General features: G+C 46.2%; 1 protein-coding gene across 3 annotated transcripts in view; it reads left to right on the top strand.

The window, feature by feature from the left end:
* Snap47 (synaptosome associated protein 47) overlaps positions 1–23,187 on the top strand; it is a 48,735-nt gene that overhangs the window by 16,035 nt on the left and 9,513 nt on the right. For 2 of the 3 annotated variants that reach the window (XM_005067698.4, XM_040748736.1), the window contains exons 2-4: positions 2,452–2,990; positions 11,662–12,152; positions 19,037–19,161. In XM_005067698.4, the coding sequence (XP_005067755.1) occupies positions 2,494–2,990; positions 11,662–12,152; positions 19,037–19,161 (1,113 nt within the window). In that variant the 5' untranslated portion in view covers positions 2,452–2,493. The remainder of the gene's footprint in view (positions 1–2,451; positions 2,991–11,661; positions 12,153–19,036; positions 19,162–23,187) is intronic. The other variant, XM_040748738.1, reaches the window with a different exon arrangement.

Below are 23,187 nucleotides of genomic sequence, written 5' to 3'. Positions count from 1 at the left end.
CTGATTTGCAGTGGACATAGGATTCCAAATGTGTGTTTCCTTACACCCTGCAGACTTGAGTGCCTGTGCCTCTGGGGCTTATGATGGTGGCAGTTGAAGTTCTGATGCTATAGAATGTGGAGGGTTCTGTCACCAGGTCCTGTGGGGCAAGTGTAGGTGATGGCAAGTTTGTGGCACTGATAGGTATGGTCTTGGAGCTTATGACATTGATAGGATTTTCCCCAAGCCCCACTGGGCAGCATGGGTGATGACCTGTGACAATAGTAACCACATTTCTAGCATTGTGGGCCCTAGATGGAATCTTTTCCAGGCTCCAGAGTACAAACACAGGTGATGGTAGCACTTTTGGTACCAGTAGCTGTGATCAAGAAGATGTAATGTATGGGGGAGGCTTCTAATTCCTATGAGGTGAATGCAGGTAAGGCCAGGGTTGTGGTGTTGGAGCTATAGGATACCAAGAAGGCTGTGCTCTGCCCTGGGAGACACATAGGCTCAGTGCTTCTTTTGGTTGTTACTGGCTGCTAAAACAGAATGGCATCTAGCAATGACTTTTGTAGCAGTTTGTGTTCTGAGGGCTAGAGAGGGTCAGTGTGAGGTCATTTGTTGGAGCAGAGCAGTCACTGTGAGCTCCATACTTTATTTGAAGCCCTCTAGTGCTGTGGAATTCTACAGTTGGGTCTGCAGGTGTGCTGCTGTCCCTGGTACTTCCCCGTCCCCCAGAGAAGGGGCTGGAGAAGACTGCAGTGAGTCCTGTTCCTGAGCTCTTTCCTGCCCCACTGTGTACTGTTCTCGTCATTTCCTTGCACACTTTTAGAGTCTCAGCAACTTTCCTCAGTCGCAGTCTTCCTCTGACACTCTGGTAGACACCTCTACCTCCTACCTTCTGCTGTAGAATTCCTGAGGGATTTAGCTGTCACCTTAGTTCTTGACCTAGTGGTTTGTGTAGACCAGGGCAGCTGGTGGCCATATGCAGCAGGAGCAGAGGTGACAGGCAGGCCACAGACTCCTTACAAACTTCAGGAGCATTTAGCCTTCAACATCGATGTCCTACACCTCTAGACTTCCACCTGACACTAAGTGGAACAGGAGCTTGAAGGCAAAGTAGCTGCCCAGCCCAGACTACTCAGGGAGACTCAACCCTTGGGGCTGAGTCTGTCACAGGGCTGCAGTCTGTTCAGGGGCCTAATGTTGACAAAGATTCTTCTGTGGGTCTCCTCCCACCCCCAAGATTGGCTGCTCCGAGAGTGGCTCAGTGAGAGAATGAATAGAATTCCCATTGACTCCACATCACAGGAGCTAGGGACCTTGCCAGTGCTGCCTCTTGTATGCTTACTGCCCATGCTGGCTTTTGCATAACAGGACTTACAGACCTGGTGACTGGTAGCAGTGTCCCTGTAACCTACAGCTGGGTTCAGTATTTGAGGGATCGTGCTAAGATATTTCCTAAAAGTTAAGCCATATCATAGGAAGACTGTTTGAGAGATGCAGAGAGACATTGAGAGATAAACAGACACTCAGAGACACAGACACAGAGAAACATGGGCAGGGAGGGGTGGAAAGCTCTGCTTACCTAGTCAGTACCACAGACTGCAGTGTGGACCCTCTTTTCTTGTCTAATATTTGGTATCTGTACAAAGAGGATTGGGCAACATATTCTATAAGGGTTAATTCAAATCTGTCATCCATGACTTACGACTGCCTTGATGAATATAATTATAAATATGAAATTATAAACAGTACCAGGCGTGATGGCACATGCCAGTATTTCTAGTACTGGCTAAGTAGGACACAGGGAACTTGAGGCCACCCTAAGCTACATAGCTTCAAAGTTTGTCTGATCTACATGTGAGGCCCTACTTCAAAAACAACATCATCAGTAGACCACTTTCCTACACGCACCTGGGTGTGATCCTCATTACTAGGGCAGGGAGGGGGTGAGTAGAAGAAAATGAAACCGGCACACATCAGGGCTTATGGCCACACAACACTATCTGTATGTAAATGCATCCATGCACTTGTGACTCTATAGGTAACTCTGAGATGGCTGTCCAGGAGGGGGAGTTGTGTCTATAGGACTTCTCTGTAAGCAGTTGGATCATACACAAAGATGAAAGAGGATCCTTAGGAGGACCTTGTACAGATACACAGTGATAAGGGCATCATAGTCACAAGGTTATATTCATGGGAAGGGACTGGGGCCTTGTCTATAGTGCTTGCTCTCCTCAACGCTTGCCCCGTGGGTACAGGAGTGGAGGGTCTCATGTAGGGAGTGGTGGGACAAGCTCAGATCTTGGTTCTGGTCTCAGCCCTCTCTACCATTCACTTTCTGGGCAGAGGCCCACAACTTCCTCGAGGCTGTCCCTTCTGTCCTGGATCACATACTGTCTGTAATCTAAAGGAAATTGATATATTTCAGCCTCAACCGCCCACTAATTGTTTCTTTTCCTTCAGAGACAGATACAGCGTCTGTGTAGTCCAGCTACCTAGGGACAGATGAGCAGTGATGTGCGAGTCCACTCCTGGCCTTGTTCCTACTACCTGAACCTTGAGAAGCAATGGGTTCCTGGGAAACTGACCTTGACACCTCATTCACTGAAGTTCAGTGCAGACAGAACTGAAGAGGTCCTTGTGGGCCTGCCTCTCTCCAGCATCACTGAGATCAGGAAAGAGGCCTCTCTCTTTATCTTCAGTGCCATCACAGTCCTGGAGAAGGGCCAGGCCAAGCACTGGTTCAGCTCACTGCGGCCTAGTCGCAATGTGGTCTTCAATGTCATCGAACACTTCTGGAGGGAGCTGCTGCTGTCCCAGCCAGGCACTGCTGCCAGCACAACCTCCCCCATGACCAGGGGGCAGGAGCTGGTGGGACTGATGGCTGGTTCCCAGAGACGCATGGAAGACACATCAAAGGTCCTTCATCACCAGGGAGAGCAACTAGACAGCGTCATGAGGGGCCTGGAGAAGATGGAGTCAGATCTAGATGTGGCTGACAGGTGGGCACACCCCAAGGTCTGCTCTGCTTCTCCTGGGAAGGCAGAGTGTACTCTCAGCAAGCTCATGGTTAAGACATTTCCAGCACCCAGAGAAAAGGCTGTGCTGTTAATGTGTGTGGTTCAGTCATGTCCCCAATTCTTAGGTCATGAGTGAGGTCTGTCTTCTCCTGGAAGTGATCAGCTTTAATGGGGACAAATAGTTTTTGTTATTGTTATTTTGTGTGTACTTTGAAGTGCTGTCACTGAGTTTGTCCTTCAGAATGGGCTTTTTGTTTGTTTGTTTATATTATTTCTTTGGTAACTTTTTCACATCACTTTAAAAAATGTGACCCATTTGAAGTGCCTGTTTTTTGTTGTACTTTATTGGCTGTCTTGTGTTTTCTGTTAATTTTGCTCTGTCCTTTTGCTTTCATTCTGGATTATATCTCTTGAGTTTTTCTTTTATTCCCATTAGATTTTAATTTCTAAGAATTAGTTTTGTTCTGCACATGTTGTTTGACTAATACTCCAATCTTCTTCCTGTCTGTTTTATCTTACCATTTCAGTTGCCTTTGTTATGTTTTATTTTGTTTTCTATGGTTTTTCAAGGTAAGGTTTCTCTGTGTAGCCCTCACTGTCCTGGAACTCACTTTGTAGACTAGACTGGCCTCAAACCCGCAAACATCCACTTATCTCTGCCTCCCAAGTGCTGAGATTAAAGACATGTACTACCACTGCCCAGCTGCCTTTGTTTGTTTTTTATTTTATATCAACCTGTCTCTTCTAGTTCTGGATTTCTTTATTTTCTGTCTTTAATCAGAAGCATTTGTCCCAGGGTCACTGCGTAGGGGGGCTTCCAGGACTGGATTGTAAATAAAATTTCGTCTTGAGTCCCTGCCTCCCTCCTGCAGTGTGAGCCCTGTAGGCCTTGCTTGTCTTAGCAGGGAGGATTCAGCTCTCTTCTCTCTATTCTGACTCCTCTCAAGTGTCCAGGTTGTGTGTAGGTCATCGTGTCTTCCTCCAAGCCAGCGTTCTCTGTCACTCACCCCATCCCACCCCTGCCTTCAGATGATGCTGGCACCGCCTTTGTTACTGCATCTGAATTTCCAGCCTCTACTGCCACTGGTGTACAGAAAAGTTTCCACAATTTTCTGGCTGTCTTTCCCTGTCCTTAGGGAAGTGGCATTCAGCTTACAGTCCTTAACCAGCATTCCCTGGCCTTTTTTTTTTTTGGTTTTTCGAGACAGGGTTTCTCTGTATTGTTTTGGAGGCTATCCTGGAACTCTCTCTGTAGACCAGGCTGCTCTCAAACTCACAGAGATCTGCCTGCCTCTGCCTCCCAAGTGCTGGGATTAAAGGCGTGCACCACCAATGCCCTGTGCCCTGCTTGTGCCACCAACGCCCGGCCCCTGGCCATTCTTCTTAAGGTCCATCTTTGAGCATGCTCTTTTTCAACACACCAAGTTCAAATTTGTTTTAAAATTCTGTACTTCTTTTTTTTTTAATTATTTATTCTTATTTTATGTGCATTGGTGTTTTGCCTGCATGCATGTCTGTGTGAAGATTTCAGATCTTGGAGTTACAGACAGTTGTGAGCTGCCATGTGAATGCTGGGAATTGAACCCTGGTCCTCTGGAAGAGCAGTTAGTGCTCTTAAGTGCTGAGCCATCTCTCTAGCCCCTGTGCTTATTTTTCAAAAATTAGCTTGGAAATGCATTCTTTCTGGTTTTTGCAATTATAGCCCTTTTATCTAAAGTTCTGCTTTCTTGTTTGAGTTATCCCAGAGTCCCTCTGAAAATATTAGGTAGGAAAATGGACCTCTTTGGTATCCTGTAATATAAGTTCTACTCTGAGTAGCCTGGTGAGAGCTCAGACATGATTGCCCATGCCTCCTAGGATATGGGTCAGCCCATTGTCTGGCCTGTCTGCACTGCTCGCTGCCATGTCAGTCACTAGCAGTCATTTTGGTTATCAGCTATTTTAGGTGTCTTAGTGCTGCGTTCAGGAGCATTTTACTGACTAATGATCTAGTATGCAAGAGTGGTGATATGCTAAGTGGTGATAGGCTGCAGAGTGAAACACAGGAAGATGTTTTAAGAGGGAGACTACTCACATAATTCCCATTACAATGTAGCAATAGTATGTGTGGTCTGTAAATAACTCTATTGTAAGTATGTGTATTAGAAACACAGCTTGTATAGGGTTTAATACTATCCTTTGTTTCTGTTATTCCACAGGGCCTGGGAACATGTGTTCCCTGTGGGTAAAGGACTGTGTATGTAAAGAGCATGCAGTGCTCTCAAGCTGCTGTGTGGTGGAATGTCCAGGCTCTCTTAGTGCTTCGTAGGTGTGATGGCCTTTGCCATAGTCCACACCTGGCTAGGGATGTGCTCAGAGAGGGCTTGTGGATGGGCTAAAGACACACCCAGAGACCGGTATGCGTGTGTTAGATGGAGGTATGGGTGTGTTAGATGGAGGTATGGGTGTGTCAGATGGAGGTATGGGTGTGTCATCAGGCGTGTCACAGGAGCAGAGGCAGCGGACTCCGCAGACTGTCCAGAGTTAGCAGGTCTGTTCTCCTGGCCTTAGCTTAGTTGGTCCTCAGGACTAAATGAGATAAAATGGATGTGAAGAATAAACTCCCGTGTGTTCCAGGAATGGGGTCTTCCATTACATCTTCTCTTCTGGTTGACCATGTCATAGCCTGTTTGTGTCACTGTGCATGCGAATGCATGCTTTCCTGGAACTTGGGGACAGTTCAGCATATTTCATAGTCTGCCGAGTTAGAGTTCCTATTGTTTACTTTTGGTTCCTGTTGGGAAATCAGGTTTAATCTAGACACTGGATACATCTGAGCTCCTGTCATCTCCACATGTTGGAAGCTGTCTTTGTGGGGTTGCAGTCGGAGCCAGCCAAGCAGCCTGAGGTTCTTACCTGAGAGGGGGAGTGTGGACTAGAGAAAGGCTAGATAAAGATGTTAAAGGAAAAGACAAAGACACAGAATAAAGCAGGAGGGCAAACCAGTCCATACTGAAATGCACGAGTTTATTTCTCACCACTCTTTTGGTTTTTCTTTTTTCTTTCTTTTCTTTTTTTTTCTTCCAAGACAGGGTTTCTCTGTGGCTTTGGAGGCTGTCCTGGAACTAGCTCTTGTAGACCAGACTGACCTCAAACTCACAGAGGTTTGCCCGCCTCTGCCTCCCGAGTGCTGGGATTAAAGACATGTGCCACCACTGCCGAGTTCACCACTTTTATATACCTTAACCAAAAAAGGGGAACATGGCTTCATGTATATGGAACAAACAGACTTTTCTTCCTCATTTCTCTAAGGATTCAGTAACCGCACCTTAGATTCAATTTCTTGTTAACAAGCCTTGAGGGTCAGGAGTAACCACACCTCAGACCAGTTGTTATTTAGAATAAGACAGCCAAGGCCAAGATCAAACATTCTACTGTGGCCACGCCTTTGACCTTTATGACTTACTGAGGACAGTTTTGAACTCTGTTCCCTTGAGCCAAGACGGAGTAGAGCCATCTTATGGGCACCTACATCCATGGAAACTCAGCAGATGAGTCATAGCGAAGTGAGACCCTGCTGTTATAAGGACAGTCACAGTAGATGTTCAACCCTTCTCTGAGGTCTGTTCAGGATTCCTCCTGACAGTGCTCACCAAGAGCCCATTCCATCACCACCCCAGCTCAAGTTGGAGAGGCCACATCCCTCCCACCTTCTATTTCCTGCACTGTTGTCTCATAGCCCCTGGCTCAGCTCTCATGGGCACCTCAGCAGAACCAGAGCTTTTGTGCTTTTAGTGCTAAAACAGGTATCTTGGTGTGAGGCCCCAAGTGTTGGCTCTTGTGTTTCTAGTATGTGCCTATTTGTCAGTATCCCATAGCCCGTTTCCATGGTAGTCTAGACATAGGGTGCCTTCCATGTCTGAGAGCAGTGCTCTGTGGTCTGAGCAAGTCTGGTTCCTTGTTCCCCATGGTGCCTGTAATGCTCACAGAATGGCCTCCAGCCTCAGAACTTACTGGAAGGGACTTGTGCACAAAGGAAAAGCATGATCTGGTACTCTTTTGTTTACCACTTGCTGGTTGTGGCATCATTTGTAGTAACCAAACTAGGAAGCAGCCCAAGTGTCTGTCAACAGATGGACAAATAAAATGTCACACACATACACACACACATGCACACACACACACACAGAGTGGAACATTACTTAGCAATAAAGAAGACTGAAATTGTGTCATTTACAGAGAGACGAGGGACTGGAGATCGGTGTGCTATGCTAAATAGCAGACTCAGAAATAAATATACTGCATGTTCTCTCACATGTAGAAGACAGATGGGGGGCAGGAAAGTGTAGTTGGACTATCTGGAAGAGGGAGGAGACCCAGTGGGAGGAAGGTGGAGAGACAAGATTGTACCAGTAAGGAAGTGTTACTTTTCTAGTCATTGTGACCAAACACCTAACTAGGAGCAACTGGTGAGAGCTTTCTTTTTGTTTTTCGAGACAGAGTTTCTCTGTAGCTTTGGAGCCTATCTTGGAACTTGCTCTGTAGACCAGGCTGGCCTCAAACTCATAGAAATCCACCTGCCTCTGCCTCCTGAGTGCTGTGATTAAAGGCATGTGCCACCACACCCAGCTCGTGAGAGCATTTTGACTGACATCTTAAGAAAGCATGCATCCCCTTGTCCGGCAGAAGGCATAGCTATAGGAAGGAGCATGAGACTGTTTGCCTTCCCATTCCAGGAGGGGGATGAGAACATAGATAGGTCCATAGCAAGACCTTACAGGGGCTGTTTCTGTGTAGAACTGTGATGACCATGCACAGTGATGGTGGTCAGCATAGTGGGCTCTGAAGAGGAAATAATCTAGTCAGAGCAGCCAGTGTCCCTCACACATACATAGATAAGGAGAATATGGTATATCTGTGCAATGAAATGTCATTCATCTATGAAGAGTTGTAGCTGTACAAACGAACCTGGGGATTGTGATAGTCAATTAAATAACTAAGGCACAGAAAGACAAGTGCTGCATGTTTTCCTTTGTGGAAATCTGAAGTGGGGCTTGTACATGTTCGTAGCTCCTGCCTGACTCAGTAGGTCCCCAAGCCCACCTTGTTATCCCTCCAGTTCTGTAATACTTAAGCGGAGTGGACATACTCAGGGGTCAGCAGAGCCCTGGTGTTGGGTCCCTGACCTGTATTGAGAGAGCTACTGTGGTGAAAAGAAGCCCCTAGAACTCCATCTGACTGAGAACATAGTAGCCAGCAGCTTAACTGTGAAGGGTTCAAAGAGAGAGGGCAGAGGGAGGACCACCACAACCAGCTGGAGATGGACTCCCTTAACCCTTCCTTGGGTTGCACTGACCAAGCAGCTCACAGGACTTGTGTTAATTGGTTAATGAGAATACTTAGCAAGGATACAGATGAAAACATTAAGAGGTCAGGTATGTGGAAGGGGCGGGGATTCCATGTCCTCCCAGGGCCCCGCCCCCAGGATCCTCCTCATCTTCAGCTCCTGGGAAGCTCTGAATGTGTCTCTAGGGGTTTTTTAGACATTTTCATTCTGGAAAAAAAAAAAGCCCTGTTGTTAAAGTTTTTTTGTGGGTGCCCTTTATCAGACTGAGAGTTTTTTCCTGTGATAGAAGTCTTCAGGCTCAATGCTGTTCTGATGAATTTACAGCTTTCCCGTTTCAGTGTCAGTGAGGTGAATTACACTGGTTATTTTCAGGTGTTAAGCCGTCCTTATCTTCCTGGGATGAATACCTTTTACTTGTGGGTTAGTAATTTTCTATGTCATCAGTGTGCTTGCTGGTTTTTATAAGGGATTCTACTGTGTTGGGATTTGTATGTCTGGTTGCGTCAGGCTGGTGAGTCTGGCAGCCTGTGAGATGGAGGGCAGTGGTGCCCTTACACTGTTCTTTGAACAGGGCTGTGGACAGACAGTTGTTGATCCTTATCTTTGGCAGAATTCACCACTCAGGCCACAGTGTTCTCTCTGCTGTCATCGTTACAGATTTAGTTCCTAAAGCTATTCATATTTTTTTTCCTTGCTTGGGTTTCAAAGGTTGGGCCGTCTAGCGTGGTACACTTGAAGTAAGTTGTTAAGACTTATTGGCACTGAGAATAATATCCATAATACTTTTAACCATTTCCATTCATGTGTCAGAGATTTATATTTTCTTTATAGCTTCCTTAGTCATTTCTTGTTAGTAATTTGTATTTTATATTTAAGTTTTATCAAGGAACTGACTTTTGGCTATCTCTCATTAAAAGGCATGGTCTCACTGGGTAGCACTGGGTAGCCTGGAACGTACTTTGTCGGCCAAGCTGACTTCTAACTCGCAGAGATTCAGTTGCCTCTGCCTTCATACTGCTGGAATTAATGTCATAGACCACTCATTTCTGTTTATCTTCTCTGCGTGTATACAGGCACGTATGTGCCATAGCATCTGTATGGAAAGTTGGAGTTAGTTTTCTCATCAGTCATGTGGGTTCAGAGGCTCAAACTGAAATCCTCACACTTGGTGGCAAGTTCTTCTACCCACTGAGCCATCTCCCCAGACCAGTTTCCTACCTCACCCCACCCACCCCTTTTTTCCTGCTTCTAATTTAATTGATCTCTACACTTGGGCTTTTCTACTTTCTTTCTGTATATTTTAGTCTTCATTTTAAACCAATTTGAAATAGAAGCTTAGATAACTAATTTTAGACCCTTTGTTTGTTTGTTTGTTTGTTTACTTGCTTATTTTTATTTAGTTAGTTTTGTTTTGTTTTGAGGCAGTGTTTCTAGCCCTGGCTGTCCTGGAACTCACTCTGTAGATCAGTCTGGCCTCTAACTCAGAGATCTGCCTGCTTCTGCCTTCTGAGTGTTGGAATTAAAGGTGTGTGTTACCACTGTCCAATTGTAAACCTTTCTAATATACATATACACACATTGGAAACTTACTTTTCTCGAATGGGATCATGTTTGCTTCTCCTGTGTATTATATTTGCATTGTTAATCACTTTAAATGTTTCTGTCTTGCATTATGCTCTTGAGGTCAAAAGAAGGTGTCAGATCCCCTGGAATTGGAGTTACAGATGGCTGTAAACCACCATGTGGGTTCTAGGAAAGGAACCCAGGTCATCTACAAGAGCAGTAAGTGCTCTTAGCCATTGAGCCATTGCTCCAGCCCCTTTAAATGTTTTCTTATTTCCTTTTTACATTTTTGGTACATGTACTTCAGTGTGCATTAATCTGCAAATATTTTCAGTTTATATTTGTCATTTGGACATAGTGTCTTTGCAACTAAGTGCATTCATTCCCTGGAATGAGGTTCTGTGCCCAGTTGAAAGCAGTGTGCATTCAGCAGATGCTGGGTGATTCAGTCAGGCTGAGCTGCCATTATACTGTTCAAAATTCCAAATTCTTGCTATTTTTTTTTTGTCATTTTTGTCCCATTAACCATTGAAAGAAATGTAACTGTTGAAGTCTACAACTGTTGTCTGTTTTGTCAGGGTTTTTTGCTCAATTAATTTTGAAGTGGCGTTATTTGGTACATAGATGTTTAGTGATAAGCCTTCTTGTTGGATGGATTCTCTATCATACAGTGCCTCTGGTAGCATCTGTTTACTGTTAACATCCTGTGTATTATGTGTATATTTCAACTCTTTATTTTCTGTGAATCTTTTCTTTCATGTTTTACAGTGTTTTTGTGAACAAGGTATAGCTGCCTCTTGTTTCTTTCAAGCTGATCATGTCTTTTACCTTGGTCCATTTGCTTTTAGTCTGAATGCTTACCTGGTTCAGTTTAACTCATTTAATTCTGCCTTGTGTTTGCTGTTTGTTCTTTTTGATAGTTGCTTTTTCTTTTTTTAAATTTGAATTTACTTATATTTTATGTGTGAGTGTTCTGCATGTATACCTGCATGCCAGAAGAGGGCATCGGATACTATTACAAATGATTGTGAGCCACCATGTGGTTGCCAGGAATTGAACTCAGGTCCTCTGGAAGAGTAACCAGTACTCTTAGCCACTGAGCCATCTCTCCAGCCCCAGATAGTTGCTTTTTCTTTCTTGCCTCCATTTGATGCATTGTATATATTTCTTGTTGCATTTGTGCTGTGCAGTCTAGTAGACACTAGTTATACTAAAATTGAATTATCTCAGGCTAGGAAGTGGCTTAGACATAGAGTTCTTGCCTACTATGCGCAAGGCCCTGAATTTGTTCCCTAACTCTACAAACAATTAATTGAATTAAGAATTGATTTTCTTAGTTGCCATGGCTCTATATGAAGTGTTTGTTAGCTGTATGTGCCTCTGATTGTTTTGGACAGTGTTGATAGAGCACTTCCATGCTGCAGAATGCTTTAGCAGACAGCTCTGTAGAGCTTGGTGGGTTGATGGATTCATAGATGGATTCTGAGTCAGAACTTTCCAGGTCAAGGCATGATGTGGAAAGACAACATGAGTCATGTGCACATGTTGCTGGATCCCCTCGAGACAGGTGTGCTTACCACCCCAAGCCTCAGGTCCCCACCCTTCGTGATTTCTGCTTCATGAGTGCTTTTTGGGGAAGATTGACTATAAAATGGTAGCATGCTCTGCAAAGATTAAGGCAGTCTTCTGGAGAAAAACAAAAATAAAGGCCTTACACCTCAAAACTGACCATCTCTGTTTTCTATGTTTTCTTTGCTCTTTTAGGTTGCTGACAGAATTGGAGTCTCCTTCCTGGTGGCCTTTTAGCTCTAAGCTTTGGATGACGCCAGCAGAAGCCAAGACCAAGAAAGCTGTGTCTGTAGCCGCTTGTGAGCCCTTTGGAAAGGAAGGGGTGGTGATCAGAGTCCCTGCTATTGTTTCTCAGAGAACAGAGTCTCATTCCAAGCCAGGAAAGCTCACTGTCCTGGTTTCTGGTTTGGAAATCCATGACTCCAGTTCATTGCTCCTGCACAGGTTTGAGAGGGAAGATGTTGATGATATCAAGGTTCACTCTCCTTATGAAGTCAGCATACGCCAGCGGTTCATCGGCAAGCCAGACGTGGCTTATCGGGTGATATCTGCCAAGATGCCAGAGGTCATTCCCATTTTAGAAGTGCAGTTCAGCAAGAAGATTGAACTCCTGGAAGATGCCCTAGTGCTCAGGAGCAGGACCCGGACTTGCCCTGAAGAGGGTAGCTGTTCCATTCGACATGCAGGTGAGTGGCTAGCAGGGCAGTGCATGTACCAACTTCCAAAATTAGAGCCTCACTCAGCATGTGTGTTCAACGTTTGCTTCAGTCAGCAGCTTGCAGACAGTGAGGGGTTTGTACAACTCTTTTAGATTGCCAACTTATATCTGTCCTTGATAGATAATTGGGTTTCAGAATAGGACAGTGCCAAAGCTTGTTTTGTTTTGTTTTTTGCTTTTTGTTTTTTAGAGGTGGGTGGTTTGTTTAGGTTTGGTTTTGATTTTCGAGACAGGGTTTCTCTGTAGCTTTGGAGTTTGGAGTCTATCCTGGAACTTGCTCTGCAGACCAGGCTGGCCTCGAACTCACTGAGATCTGCCTGCCTCTGCTTCTCTAGTGCTGGGATTAAAGGCGTGTGTCACCACTGCCCCGCAAAGCTTGGTTCTTGACTGCCTCTTACCTCTCAGGGTGGCACTGTTAGGAGGCAGCGGGGCCTTTAGAGGGAAAGGCTTTCTTGGAGGGCCCTTAGGCCACTGGAGGCTTGCCCTCTCTTCCTGACTCTTCCTGCATGCTAGTCACAGGGAGCAGTTTTGTGCCTGTTGTGAATGTATTGCCTCACCACAGGTCCAAAACATCAGGGGTCACTTGACCTTGAACCAAGACCCTCTAAGAACCATGAGTTAGAGCAAATCTTTTCTTTTGTAAGTTGGTTGTTTGGGTATTTCCTTGTGGTATAGAAAACTGTCTAGTGTAGGTAGAGGTATTATCAGCCCATTCTGTGGTACTTTAGCAAAACACTAGAAGCTAGGTGTTATATAAAGAAAAGATTAGCTAGTTTACCATTCTGAAAGCTTAAAGCCCATGATTGGACAGCTCTTTTTGGTCTCTGGTGAGGGTCATTGCATGGCAGATACACAATGGTGAGAACACTTGACAAGACAGCATGCTGAGGAGATTCAAGGACCAGGCTTTCTCCTTTATAACAGCCGGGCGGTGGTGGTGCATACCTTTAATCCCAGCATTCGGGAGGCAGAGGCAGGCAGATCTCTGTGAGTTCGAGACCAGCCTGGTCTACAAGAGCTAGTTCCAGGACAGGCTCCAAAGCCACAGAGAAACCCTATCTGGAAAAACAAAACAAACAAAACAAAAAGAAACTTACTAGGATCCCATAATCCTTCTCAAAGACAGTATCTCTGTGACCTGATGACCTCCCCCTAGGCTCTATCTCTCAAGGGTACTACTGCTTCCCAACATCTCTTAGCTCCTAGCATATGAGCCCTTGGAGACACACTCAGAACAATAGTGAAGGGTTGGGGTAAGTAAGCCAAAGGAAGCTTCAAGTCCTGAGCTCTTACTTCGACCCACACCTACCCTGGCACGTCCCCTGCCAATTTACCACTGTCCTTTGGCATTGAGTTAGATCTTTCCAGCCACTATCCAGATGTGCACTGAGGGGTCTGTATCCTTGTGTTCTTGGACACAGAGCTGAGTTTTTAAGTTCAGGTGCTGTGCACTGGGTCAAGTGGGGCAGCAGAACCTAACACCAAGGTCCAGGATGGGGGTAGTACATTTGGACATGATGTATTCACCATGGTATTCAGTTTCCCTGGATTAGGATTAGCAAGGTGAGGACCTAAGTATAGCAGATGAGATGCTGTGCTCAGCCCTTTCTAGAGCTCTCAAGACTTGGCGTGCCCGGGACTGGAGAGATGGCTCAGTGCTTAAAGCACTGGCTGTCTTTCCAGAGATCCTGAGTTCAATTCCTAGCAACCACATGGTGGCTTACAATCATCTACAATGGGATCTAATGTCCTCTTCTGGCAGGCAGGCAAACATGTAGACAGAGTACTCATACCAAAAAACAAAAGTGTGTCCAATGAGGTACAAGCAAAGAAGAATCAAGAAGTGGGGTATCTCCTTGTGGAGGCAGGAGTAAGGAGATGATGAAAGCTGGCATGCATGATGTTGAGGAGGCGGCATGTGATTCCCAACTGGGTGGTAGCCCCAGGGGAAGGATGGCTGAGGGAAGAAATGACTCCCCTGGTGATTGGGTGCTTCAGGTAAGAGACATTATAATGCCTTAGGAAGGTGGCAGCTATCCCAGTGGAAGGAGGACTAAGGAGGTGTCACTGGCCTACAAGTAAGATAACCTAAGGCGGTTTTCACGACTTCATTGGATTGGTGGCTTCTATAACTTGTGAAGTCACAGGTTTACTGCAAGATAGTTACCCATCTAGTGGGTCTTGTTTGGCGTGTTAACACTAGGTGGTTAGCAGAAGGTCTAGGCTTGTCACAAGCTGCAGTGGTTCACTGTCCAGACATCGTTGTTTTTAGGGAAACCATAGGTGTGCTTCCTGTTCCCACTCCTGATTGGAGCAGTTCCCTAGCTGGTGCAAGCCAGCCTCCCTTATTATAGACGTTGGCTTCAGGATGTCTTCGTAACCATATTCTTAGCAACAGGGATTTGATTGAGTTACTGGGGACCTGTCCTTTGCAAGGGACACAGAAAGGTGGCCATCACTGGGACTCTCATGGGGAAGCCTGACAAACTGTGTTATTTTATGTCTTTTGGGGACTTCGTTAAGTGTTTTGAATGTACTTGGAAGGAAATGCTGTCCTCATTTCTAGTAGATGGGTGTGCCTCCCAATTGGCTGGTCTGTGCAGGAAGCTCACATGTACTGAGGTTTAGTGGGGGAGATGACTTCCAAGTAGGTGGGAGCTCAGTGGTTTTCTTGCCCACAGCTTGGTGGGAGGGTTGGCACTTTGCCCACACCTTCATGCACTGCAGTGCTCAGCCAGCTTCTATCTTACCACTGGGAGGTGGAAATTGGAGGCAGTGTAGGTGGAAGCCTGCACTCAGGCCCCAGGCCCCAGGCTCTTCTGAAGGTGTGCTGTGTGCGTGTGGCCACATAGGGGCAGTCTTGAAGCATGGCGAGCTTCTGCTGCTGGAGTTAAACTTTACCCGGGAAGCTCCCCAGAGACTATTGTAGTGAATGCTTCCTGCAGACTACAGAGGCTGCCATTATCAAGGGCCCCGGGCCTGGGGAGCCGGAAGAGGGGCATGTTGTCTTAGGACAGCACAGCTCGATTGCTGTTTTTCTTTGTAGAATCCTTAAAGCCATGTGAGCTTAGAATACTGTTTTTAGGGTCGTTATCTCCTGTTTGATGCCATGTGTTAACCGGTGTCTCAGACTCTGAGTTTCAGGTAATGGGGTGTTGTGAATAGTAATGAAATCATGGAGCATAAGTCTGCATATGAAACTCACTGCTGCTTTATGTCTGTCTTATTCACATAGGCCAGGGGTGATTTTATACATTTTCTTCAATGATTTTTGTGCATAGATAGTTTCAAAGTACCCTGGTCTTTGTAGCTTAAAACTCTGGGTTTTTAACATTTTTATGTCCTATGTTACCCCAAACCCCAAATGTGCTCTGTCATCAACTCCTAATGTTAGTGTGCCTCCTTGTCACTTCAGGGAACATCCCTACCAGGTACCTGATCTCTTACTTCCACCTGGCTGGCTCTGATGATGCCTTGAAAAGCCTATAGAAGGACTCCCTGCTAGAGTACATGATCAACTTGTTCCAGGATGTCTTTTAAGGCAGAGATGGGAAGTCCTGAAGGTCCTTGGATATAAGCACCATCTTAGTCAGGGTTTCTATTGTTATGATGAAACACCACACGAGCAAAAGCAAGTTTGAGGGGGGAGAGAGCTTAATTTGCTTACACTTCCATGTTCATCGTCAGGGCAGGAACTGAAACAGGACAGGAACCTGGATGCAGGAGCTGATGCAGAGGTCATGGAGGGGTGCTGCTTACTGACTCTTCCTATGGTTTGCTTAGACACCTTTCTTATTTGTCCTAGGAACACCAGCCCAGGAGTGTCCCCAACCGCAATGACTGGGCCATCCCCCATCAATCAGTAAGAAAATGCCCCGTAGTTGCCTACAGATTGATCTTATGGAGGCATTTTCTTAATTGAGGTTTCCTCCTCTCTGATGACTCTAACTTACGGCAAGTTGACATAAAAACTAGCCTCGACAGTATCCTAGGATGAGGTCCTTAAGTGTGCAAGCCCCGTGCTGTGTTTGGTTGGGTTCTCACAACCTGATAATACAGGTACTACCTTTTGCATGATGGTGATCTCTGGGCCCAAGGGAAGGGTTTGTAGGGATACAAAAATGGGTGGCAGTGTGACTGATGGTGTTTCTGGGGTACAAAGACAGGGTCCTCAGGGTTGCACAATGCTGATCTGGGTTGACCAAGAGGCTGGTTAGGGAGAATGGCTTAGCCCTCATACACCTGTGGTCTCCATGCTTCAATGTAACTATGTGTTGCAAAGTCACTGTGGAAGGATAGGTATCTGTGGAAACAATATGTGACTCCTTGTGTTTCCCCGTCTTCACTCTGTGCATTTTGTTTTCTGACCTTTGGACCAGCTTGTCAGACCTCATGCAGTCTGCACCCCTGCCAGAGGAGCTGCTTTCCAGTTACAGATGGGGAATGTGACCCAGGAGGGGGCTCTGCCTACGTCGGGCTTGGTACCTTTACTCTGAGCTGTGGGCCAGAGGGCTGTGTGGGGGTCAGTGTGTGTCCCCTCTGCCAGCTGACTTCCCTTGAGACCATCTTACGCCTCTTTGCCCTGCAGTCTTCTTCACTGCATGAGCCGTTTTTGCTGCTTTTGTTAAACAGATCATTAGTGACTAAAGAGATAGAAACTATCTTGTCCAGAGCCACAGTAATTCTTCTCAGATGTTTCAAAACATGGGTCAACAAGTCAGCAACAAGCCCTGGAGGTAGCAGAGGTCTGTGCCTTAGATGGGTCCCAGCTGACCCCACAGCTCATGTAAAACATCCCATAATCCATGTGCCTGTGGGTCATTAGTGACATTCATTAGGAGAGTCTTGCTTCAGCTTTCTTTCTGTGTGTTAAAGTCCTGGTTATTCAAGCTATTGAAACTCAGTCGGTCAGGATCAGCCCTGAGGTTTCAACCACTGGAGAAGCTTCAGTCAATCTGGCTGTCTTCTGTAGCTTTAGTCAGTCAGGGTCTCCTGCAGCCTGAAGTGTGGTAGCCATGGTCAGTAGCTCTGGAGTTCTGCTTCCTGAATCCGTGCTGCAGCCAAAGCTCCCAAGAGGCCCTGGGGAAAGGCCTCAGCAGTGCGGGAGCATTGAGGCTGTGCATCGTGACTGTCACAGTGTGCACAGCTAATTACAGACCAGGCGGAGAGGGTCACCATATCCCCATACTTGAGCTAGTTGGCACAAAGCAGAGGGACCCCAAGTTCAAGCAGTGGGTTAGTGGGGTTCTTTGGGCCCCTGGATGGGTATCCTTTGCCCTCTCACCCATCTGGAAGAGCCCTCTTTGTACTGGACTTCCCCCCCCCCCCCCCCCAGTCTACCTACCATTATCTCCTCAGGCTGATGGTTGCTCACATGCCTTTTCTGTACTTTCCAGCTTCCAACCCAACTAGCTGTGTCCACTTGCTGTAAAGCAGTGCTTGCTATACCAGCCAAGAACTCCCATGGGGAGAGGAGCTCAGCAGTGGGCCCTGGGAGCTGGTGGGGGGAGGGGGCTCCTAGCTACTGCCACCAGAATAACACCTGGAAAATACAAGTTTGTAATCAATTTGGCTTGTTGCGACCTGTTTTGTTTCTTTGGTTTTTTTTTTTTTTTTAATGTTGTAAGAAAACCACTGTCCCTAACTCCGCTATTTGTAGATTGGATTTACACACTAAAGTGTGTGTGAGCTGAAGGGTGTTCACCTCTATTCATCTACAATCCTGTGGGCCTGTTCTCTCCCTGCTTGTCTTTCTCCTGAGGTGTGGCCAGTTCTTAGCTACTCCTGCCTCTCTCAGGAGACTTGCCTTTCAGACAGTTGGAAGTGATACAGAGTGAGGGGAGCTCTGCTGTGCTGGAAGTCTCTTTCCTGGGGAAGACAGGCATGTCTCAGTGACTGATTTTTTTGGTTCCTGCCCTCAGCCCAGTGAGCACTTCTCTAGCTGTGCCTTCTTTCCTCTCTTTTTGTGGTGTGTAGCAGCGAGCTCCAGGTTGCTCTACCCTGTCTAGCTTAGAGATGTGTCAAAGCCCCTGGAGGGGCTGCTTGTCAGACTCTGTGCTCTTCCTGTTTCATCCCAGCCAAGTAAATGCACTTGGCCGCTGCTCTGCATCCACAGTGTCCCTGTTGTAGGAAGAGCAAAGATCAGACTTCAGTCACAGACCTTATCTGAGCTAGGAAGTTCTGAGTTTGTGGCTGGAGTCGCTCTCTAAATAAAGAACAGGTGGCCCATGGCAGCCGCCAGGAGCCACACTGTATTGTGCCAGTTACACCGTTACTGCCAGCTGTCCTGTCTTGGGTGCAGGCATCATTCGGCACACAGGTGTGTGTTGATCTGTGCGAGCTGCAGAGCTGCCCATTGAGCTGAGCCTGTCTGACCACAGGATGGGTGGCTCTGACTCACTAAGACTGGAGCAGGCAGGCTTGTACATGGAGCTCCACTTGGCTCCAGTAGCTGGTCATTTCCTGTGCTCTCTGGAGCTGCAGTGTTCTGTAGAATAGCTCAACTGTCCCCACATTTCCTGGTGATGTGTTATATGTACGTTTCACCAGGGTTCAACAGTTCTTGCGTTTTATATGCCGCATCTTTAAAAATTGCACACTTGTGGATTAAAGGCCCTTCTCTCAAGAGATACTTATGAGATTGGCTCTGGGTGTTTAACAGAGTTGCAAACTCACTCAGCTCAGTGGAGACCCAGGCACCAAGGCCCATATGTACCCATATGGACACTTGGACGTGCTCCTCAGGCCAAAGTCTGTGGCAGTCTTAAATGCCCCTCTGTGAGCTCCTGAATGCTTATGTGTGGTTTGCGCCTTCCGAAAGTTTTCACCACTGACCTCAGCTTTCCGTTCCAGCATCCAGACTGATGGGCTGCGCTACACACCAAGATCTGCCCACAGAAGGCCAGGAAGGCGAGCAGCTGCAGCTGCAGAGGAACTGGCCACTACTCTCTGAGGGGGAAGCTCAGGAGCTGACACAGGTAGAGGGGCCCCACTGCCTCAGTGGGCCATTCAGCATCTTGTTCCTCCTGCCTGAAGACAGGCCCTTGTTGGATGACGTATACCTTTCACTAAAGCAGTGGTTCCCAACCTGTGGGTCTCAACCCCTTTGCGTGTGTGTGTGGGGTGGTTGAACGACCCTTTCCCAAGGGTCGCCTAAGACTATTGGAAAACACAGATAGTCACATTCCAATTCATGACAGTAACAAAATTACAGTTATGAAGTAGCAATGAGAATAATGTGTGGTTGGGGGTTACCCCAACATGAGGAACTGTATTAAAGGGTTACAGCATTAGGAAGGTTGAAAGCCACTGCTCTAAAAGTAGCTGCTTGGTCCCAGGCTTTGCTGTGTTTTTGTAGTTGGAGAAAGGACAGAAAGCAGCTGCCCATCCCAACTCTTTAGTTTCATGGCATACAAACTCATAGTGTTTATATGTTATAAACACCCTCTGTACATACAGTTGCACCAATTGCCACCTCTACCCATTGTATATGTATGTGTACATGTATGTGCATTTTATGTGTGTGTATTACATGTGTGCTATGTCTATTCTGCCCAGCATGTTCATACTCTGTTTATTACATGTGATTGTGCAGTATGCATGTGCTCTGTGTACATGTGTTGTATGGCATATAGGTACTATATGCTGTGTGCTGTACATGAACACATGTTATCTACAACCATGTATGTACATTTAGGGGTTAATTAGCTTGCTCAGATCTCTCATGTTCAACATTAGATTCTGAAAGAACTTTTCCACTTTTCTTCAGAAGATTGAAATTTAAATGCTGAACACATTTACTTGACAATTGGTATCCCTGGACAGTGTGCTTGCCTCTTCTTCTGGTTTTTGAAGAAGCACCTCATCAGGGTGTCATTTTATTCACAGATATTTCTGTCTCCATCCTTAGAATATAAGAGTACTTGTAGGATATGATAGTTTTTCTCTGTAGTCACAGCAACCCTGGAAGCTTAGGAAGACTGCAACAGGTTCAAGGCCAGCCTGGATTGAAGAGAGAGACTTTGCAAAAACAAAACAACAAAAAGTAACAACCAAATAAGAGCTGTTAATAAGTCAGGAGGATGAGGCAGTAGGACCATGAGTTGCATGCGTGCGTGTATACATACATGCACACATACATGTATGCATGTGTAAATGTAGTCCTATTAATTTAGAAAATGAAAAGTGGGGGCTAAAGAGACAGTTTAGCAATTAAAAGTACTTTCTGTTCTTGTAGAGGCCTGGGTTTGGTTTCCAGCAACCACGTAGTGTCTCACAACCATCTATAATGCCCCCTTCTGGTCTTTGTTGGTACTACATGCACATGGTGCATATACACACATACAGACAAGAGTCATACACACAAAATAAAACTAAATAAATCTTTTAAAAAAATAAAATTGATTAAAGTGCCGAGTCAGTGTTCACATTGCCCTGGATCTGCCATGGGGCCTGTCTGTTCTAACTAGGACCTGCAGCCACATATAGAGATGGTAACAGCTCTGCCCCTTATCTGCGGGAGTTGCTGATAAAAAACAGGGTTCTGTTGCGGGGGATATGCCTGGCTGTTTGCATTGGGAGGTAGATATGAACAGTCATTCAGTAAACCTGTTTTTAAAAATGAGTTTTCAGTTTATGTGTCTGCATAGGCACAACTTCTTTGAGCTCAGCAGTTACCTCTTTGGGATTCATCCTTTCTGTGAGATACTTTAAACATAGACCCCTGTTCCCTTTTCTTCATGGTCCTATGTTCATGTTTAAGCATAACCTAGGCACACTGCCAGCTGTGACCAGCATCTTCTGCAGGTTACCAGTCATATTGTCTTCAAAACCTTGTGGGTCAACACCCACATCTCTGAGCTACTCTGAGCAGCCTTCTGAGAGCTTGGACAAGAGTGGTTGGCCTCAGAGGTTGTGTCTGAGAGTGCCTGGTACCCATTTTATGACAATATCTGAGTCCTGCAGTAGTTGTGTTTAGGCAGTTTTACTTGTCGGTTGCAATGATGGCCATGTGGTCTGAGAGGCACCTTCTCTGTGAGCATCAAATCTCTGTCAGCCTTCATCTTAAACTTGAGGGCCAGAGGAGAACATGTCAGGATGAACACAGTCCAGGCCAAGAATGGGGCAGGATTCCAAAGTGCCTGTCTATGGCAGCACCTAGAAGTCCTGGAGTGGTTCATGCTGGCAACACTGGGTACTATGGATAGAGGTCTTAGTCTTGGGACACTGAGATCAGTGGTACTGGAAGGGGATCTGTGATGCCAGACTGGGCCTGAGGGAATGAGCAGGTGGGAGCTCTGTGCTAGTCAGGGGGTGCAGCCTAGCTTTACATGAAATGGTCTTTTCAAGGTAAAACACATGTTTCATATTTAGAGAGGAAATTCCTAGCTGTACAGTTGAATCTCAAGCACAACTAGGAATGAGTTAAATTCTGGGGAAAACAAAAATGCAAGAAATCCTCCTCCATCCAACTGTGGTTTTGGTTGCAGATGCTATTAAAGCCATTATGTTGAGATGTGTCCTGGTGATTTAAATTGCAGTTGGGGATGCTAATGGGGAGGTGTCCAGGATTATGCAGGGTGGGAGTAGGCTGAGTGGGTGCGCGGTCTGTGGCCACCAGCTGCCGCGTCACTGCGGCTAGGGGAGAAAGAGCCCAGGAGGCCAGAAGGAAACCAATCCTCTGGTAGATTTGGCAAAGCTCCTCAACTGACAACTGGCATAATGTGCTCCTCCACAGAACTGTGGCTGCACTTGGTTCAAGGGATCTGCAGAGCCACACGTTGTTGGTGGTAAAGGGTTGACAGATGATAAAACAGGAAATGGAGATTGCTCTCCCAAAGTAAGGCTTGCAGGGTCTATGCAAGGCTTCTTCCTGCCCCTGTTTCTGTGCCCTGACCTGAGTTGGAAGCACTTTCCCTTTTACTGGGAAGCTACCAGTAAATAGTGGAGATCAGAGTCATCAGATCTGGTGGATTGTAGGCAGAAAGACAGCCAGTCCCTAACAACACTGCGGCAGAGAAAGGGCACTCCTGTGTGTAAGATCTAGTGTCATGTTCAGGTGTGATGGGGCTCCTCACACTGGGCAGCTGAGGTCTGCACGGCATGTTGGTCTTGCTGCTTGATGTTCATCTTTAGAGTCCCCCGTGCTCCCTATACCTCAGCTCCACGTATACCTGTACCTGCCCCAGATACCTAACTGTAGCTTCCTGGGAATAATTTTGTGGTTCTCTATTGGTTATTTAACCCACTTAAAGACATTTGTGGGCCAGTGAAATGGCTCAGTGGGTAAAGACACTTGCCACCAAGCCTGATGACCTAAGTTTGATGCTTGGGACCTACATGCTGGAAGGAGAAAGCTAAATCTCACAAGTTATTCTATGCCAGACATGGTAGTGCATGTTTTTAATCCCCAGAAATCAGGAGGCAGAGGCAGGAGAATGTCTATGAGACTGGGGACAACCTAATCTACACAGGCCAGCCACGGCTACACAGTGAGACCCTGTCTCAAAACAAAACAAAACGAAACAAAAATGATAAAATAAAACCAAGCTGTCCTCTGACCACCACATGCATGTGTGCGAACACACAAAACATTAAATAAATATAATGTTTAAGTTTAAAGAAATTCATACCTGCTTTTCATTCTTTTGAGCAAAATGGTTTATCATCTTCAATGCCCATCACCTCGGCCTGTTTTCTTTGGTACCCTAGGTTTAAACCTACCTCAAACTCTACCCTCTCTCTGCTGGAGAGGGAAAAGCCAGTCAGCCATTTTGAATGAAACTTGTCTGCATGAGATGACTATACTCCCCAAGTATCCCTGAGCTAAAACAGTTTAAGGGTCAGAGCATCACCAACTCGACTTTTGTACCCACACTGTCCGCACATTGAGACCACGAGTCTTCTCTGCACAGTAGTGTGCTCCGTGATGACCCCACACATGTACTGCAGGTCTCAGCCCCATGGCAAGGACCATACACTATCCCTTCATCAGTCTGTACAGC

This window comes from Mesocricetus auratus, unplaced genomic scaffold (genome assembly GCF_017639785.1).
Source record: "Mesocricetus auratus isolate SY011 unplaced genomic scaffold, BCM_Maur_2.0 Super-Scaffold_100007, whole genome shotgun sequence".
Taxonomy (NCBI): domain Eukaryota; kingdom Metazoa; phylum Chordata; class Mammalia; order Rodentia; family Cricetidae; genus Mesocricetus; species Mesocricetus auratus.
The sequence above is the reverse complement of the archived record's forward strand: the minus strand, read 5'-3'. Positions and strand labels throughout refer to the sequence as shown.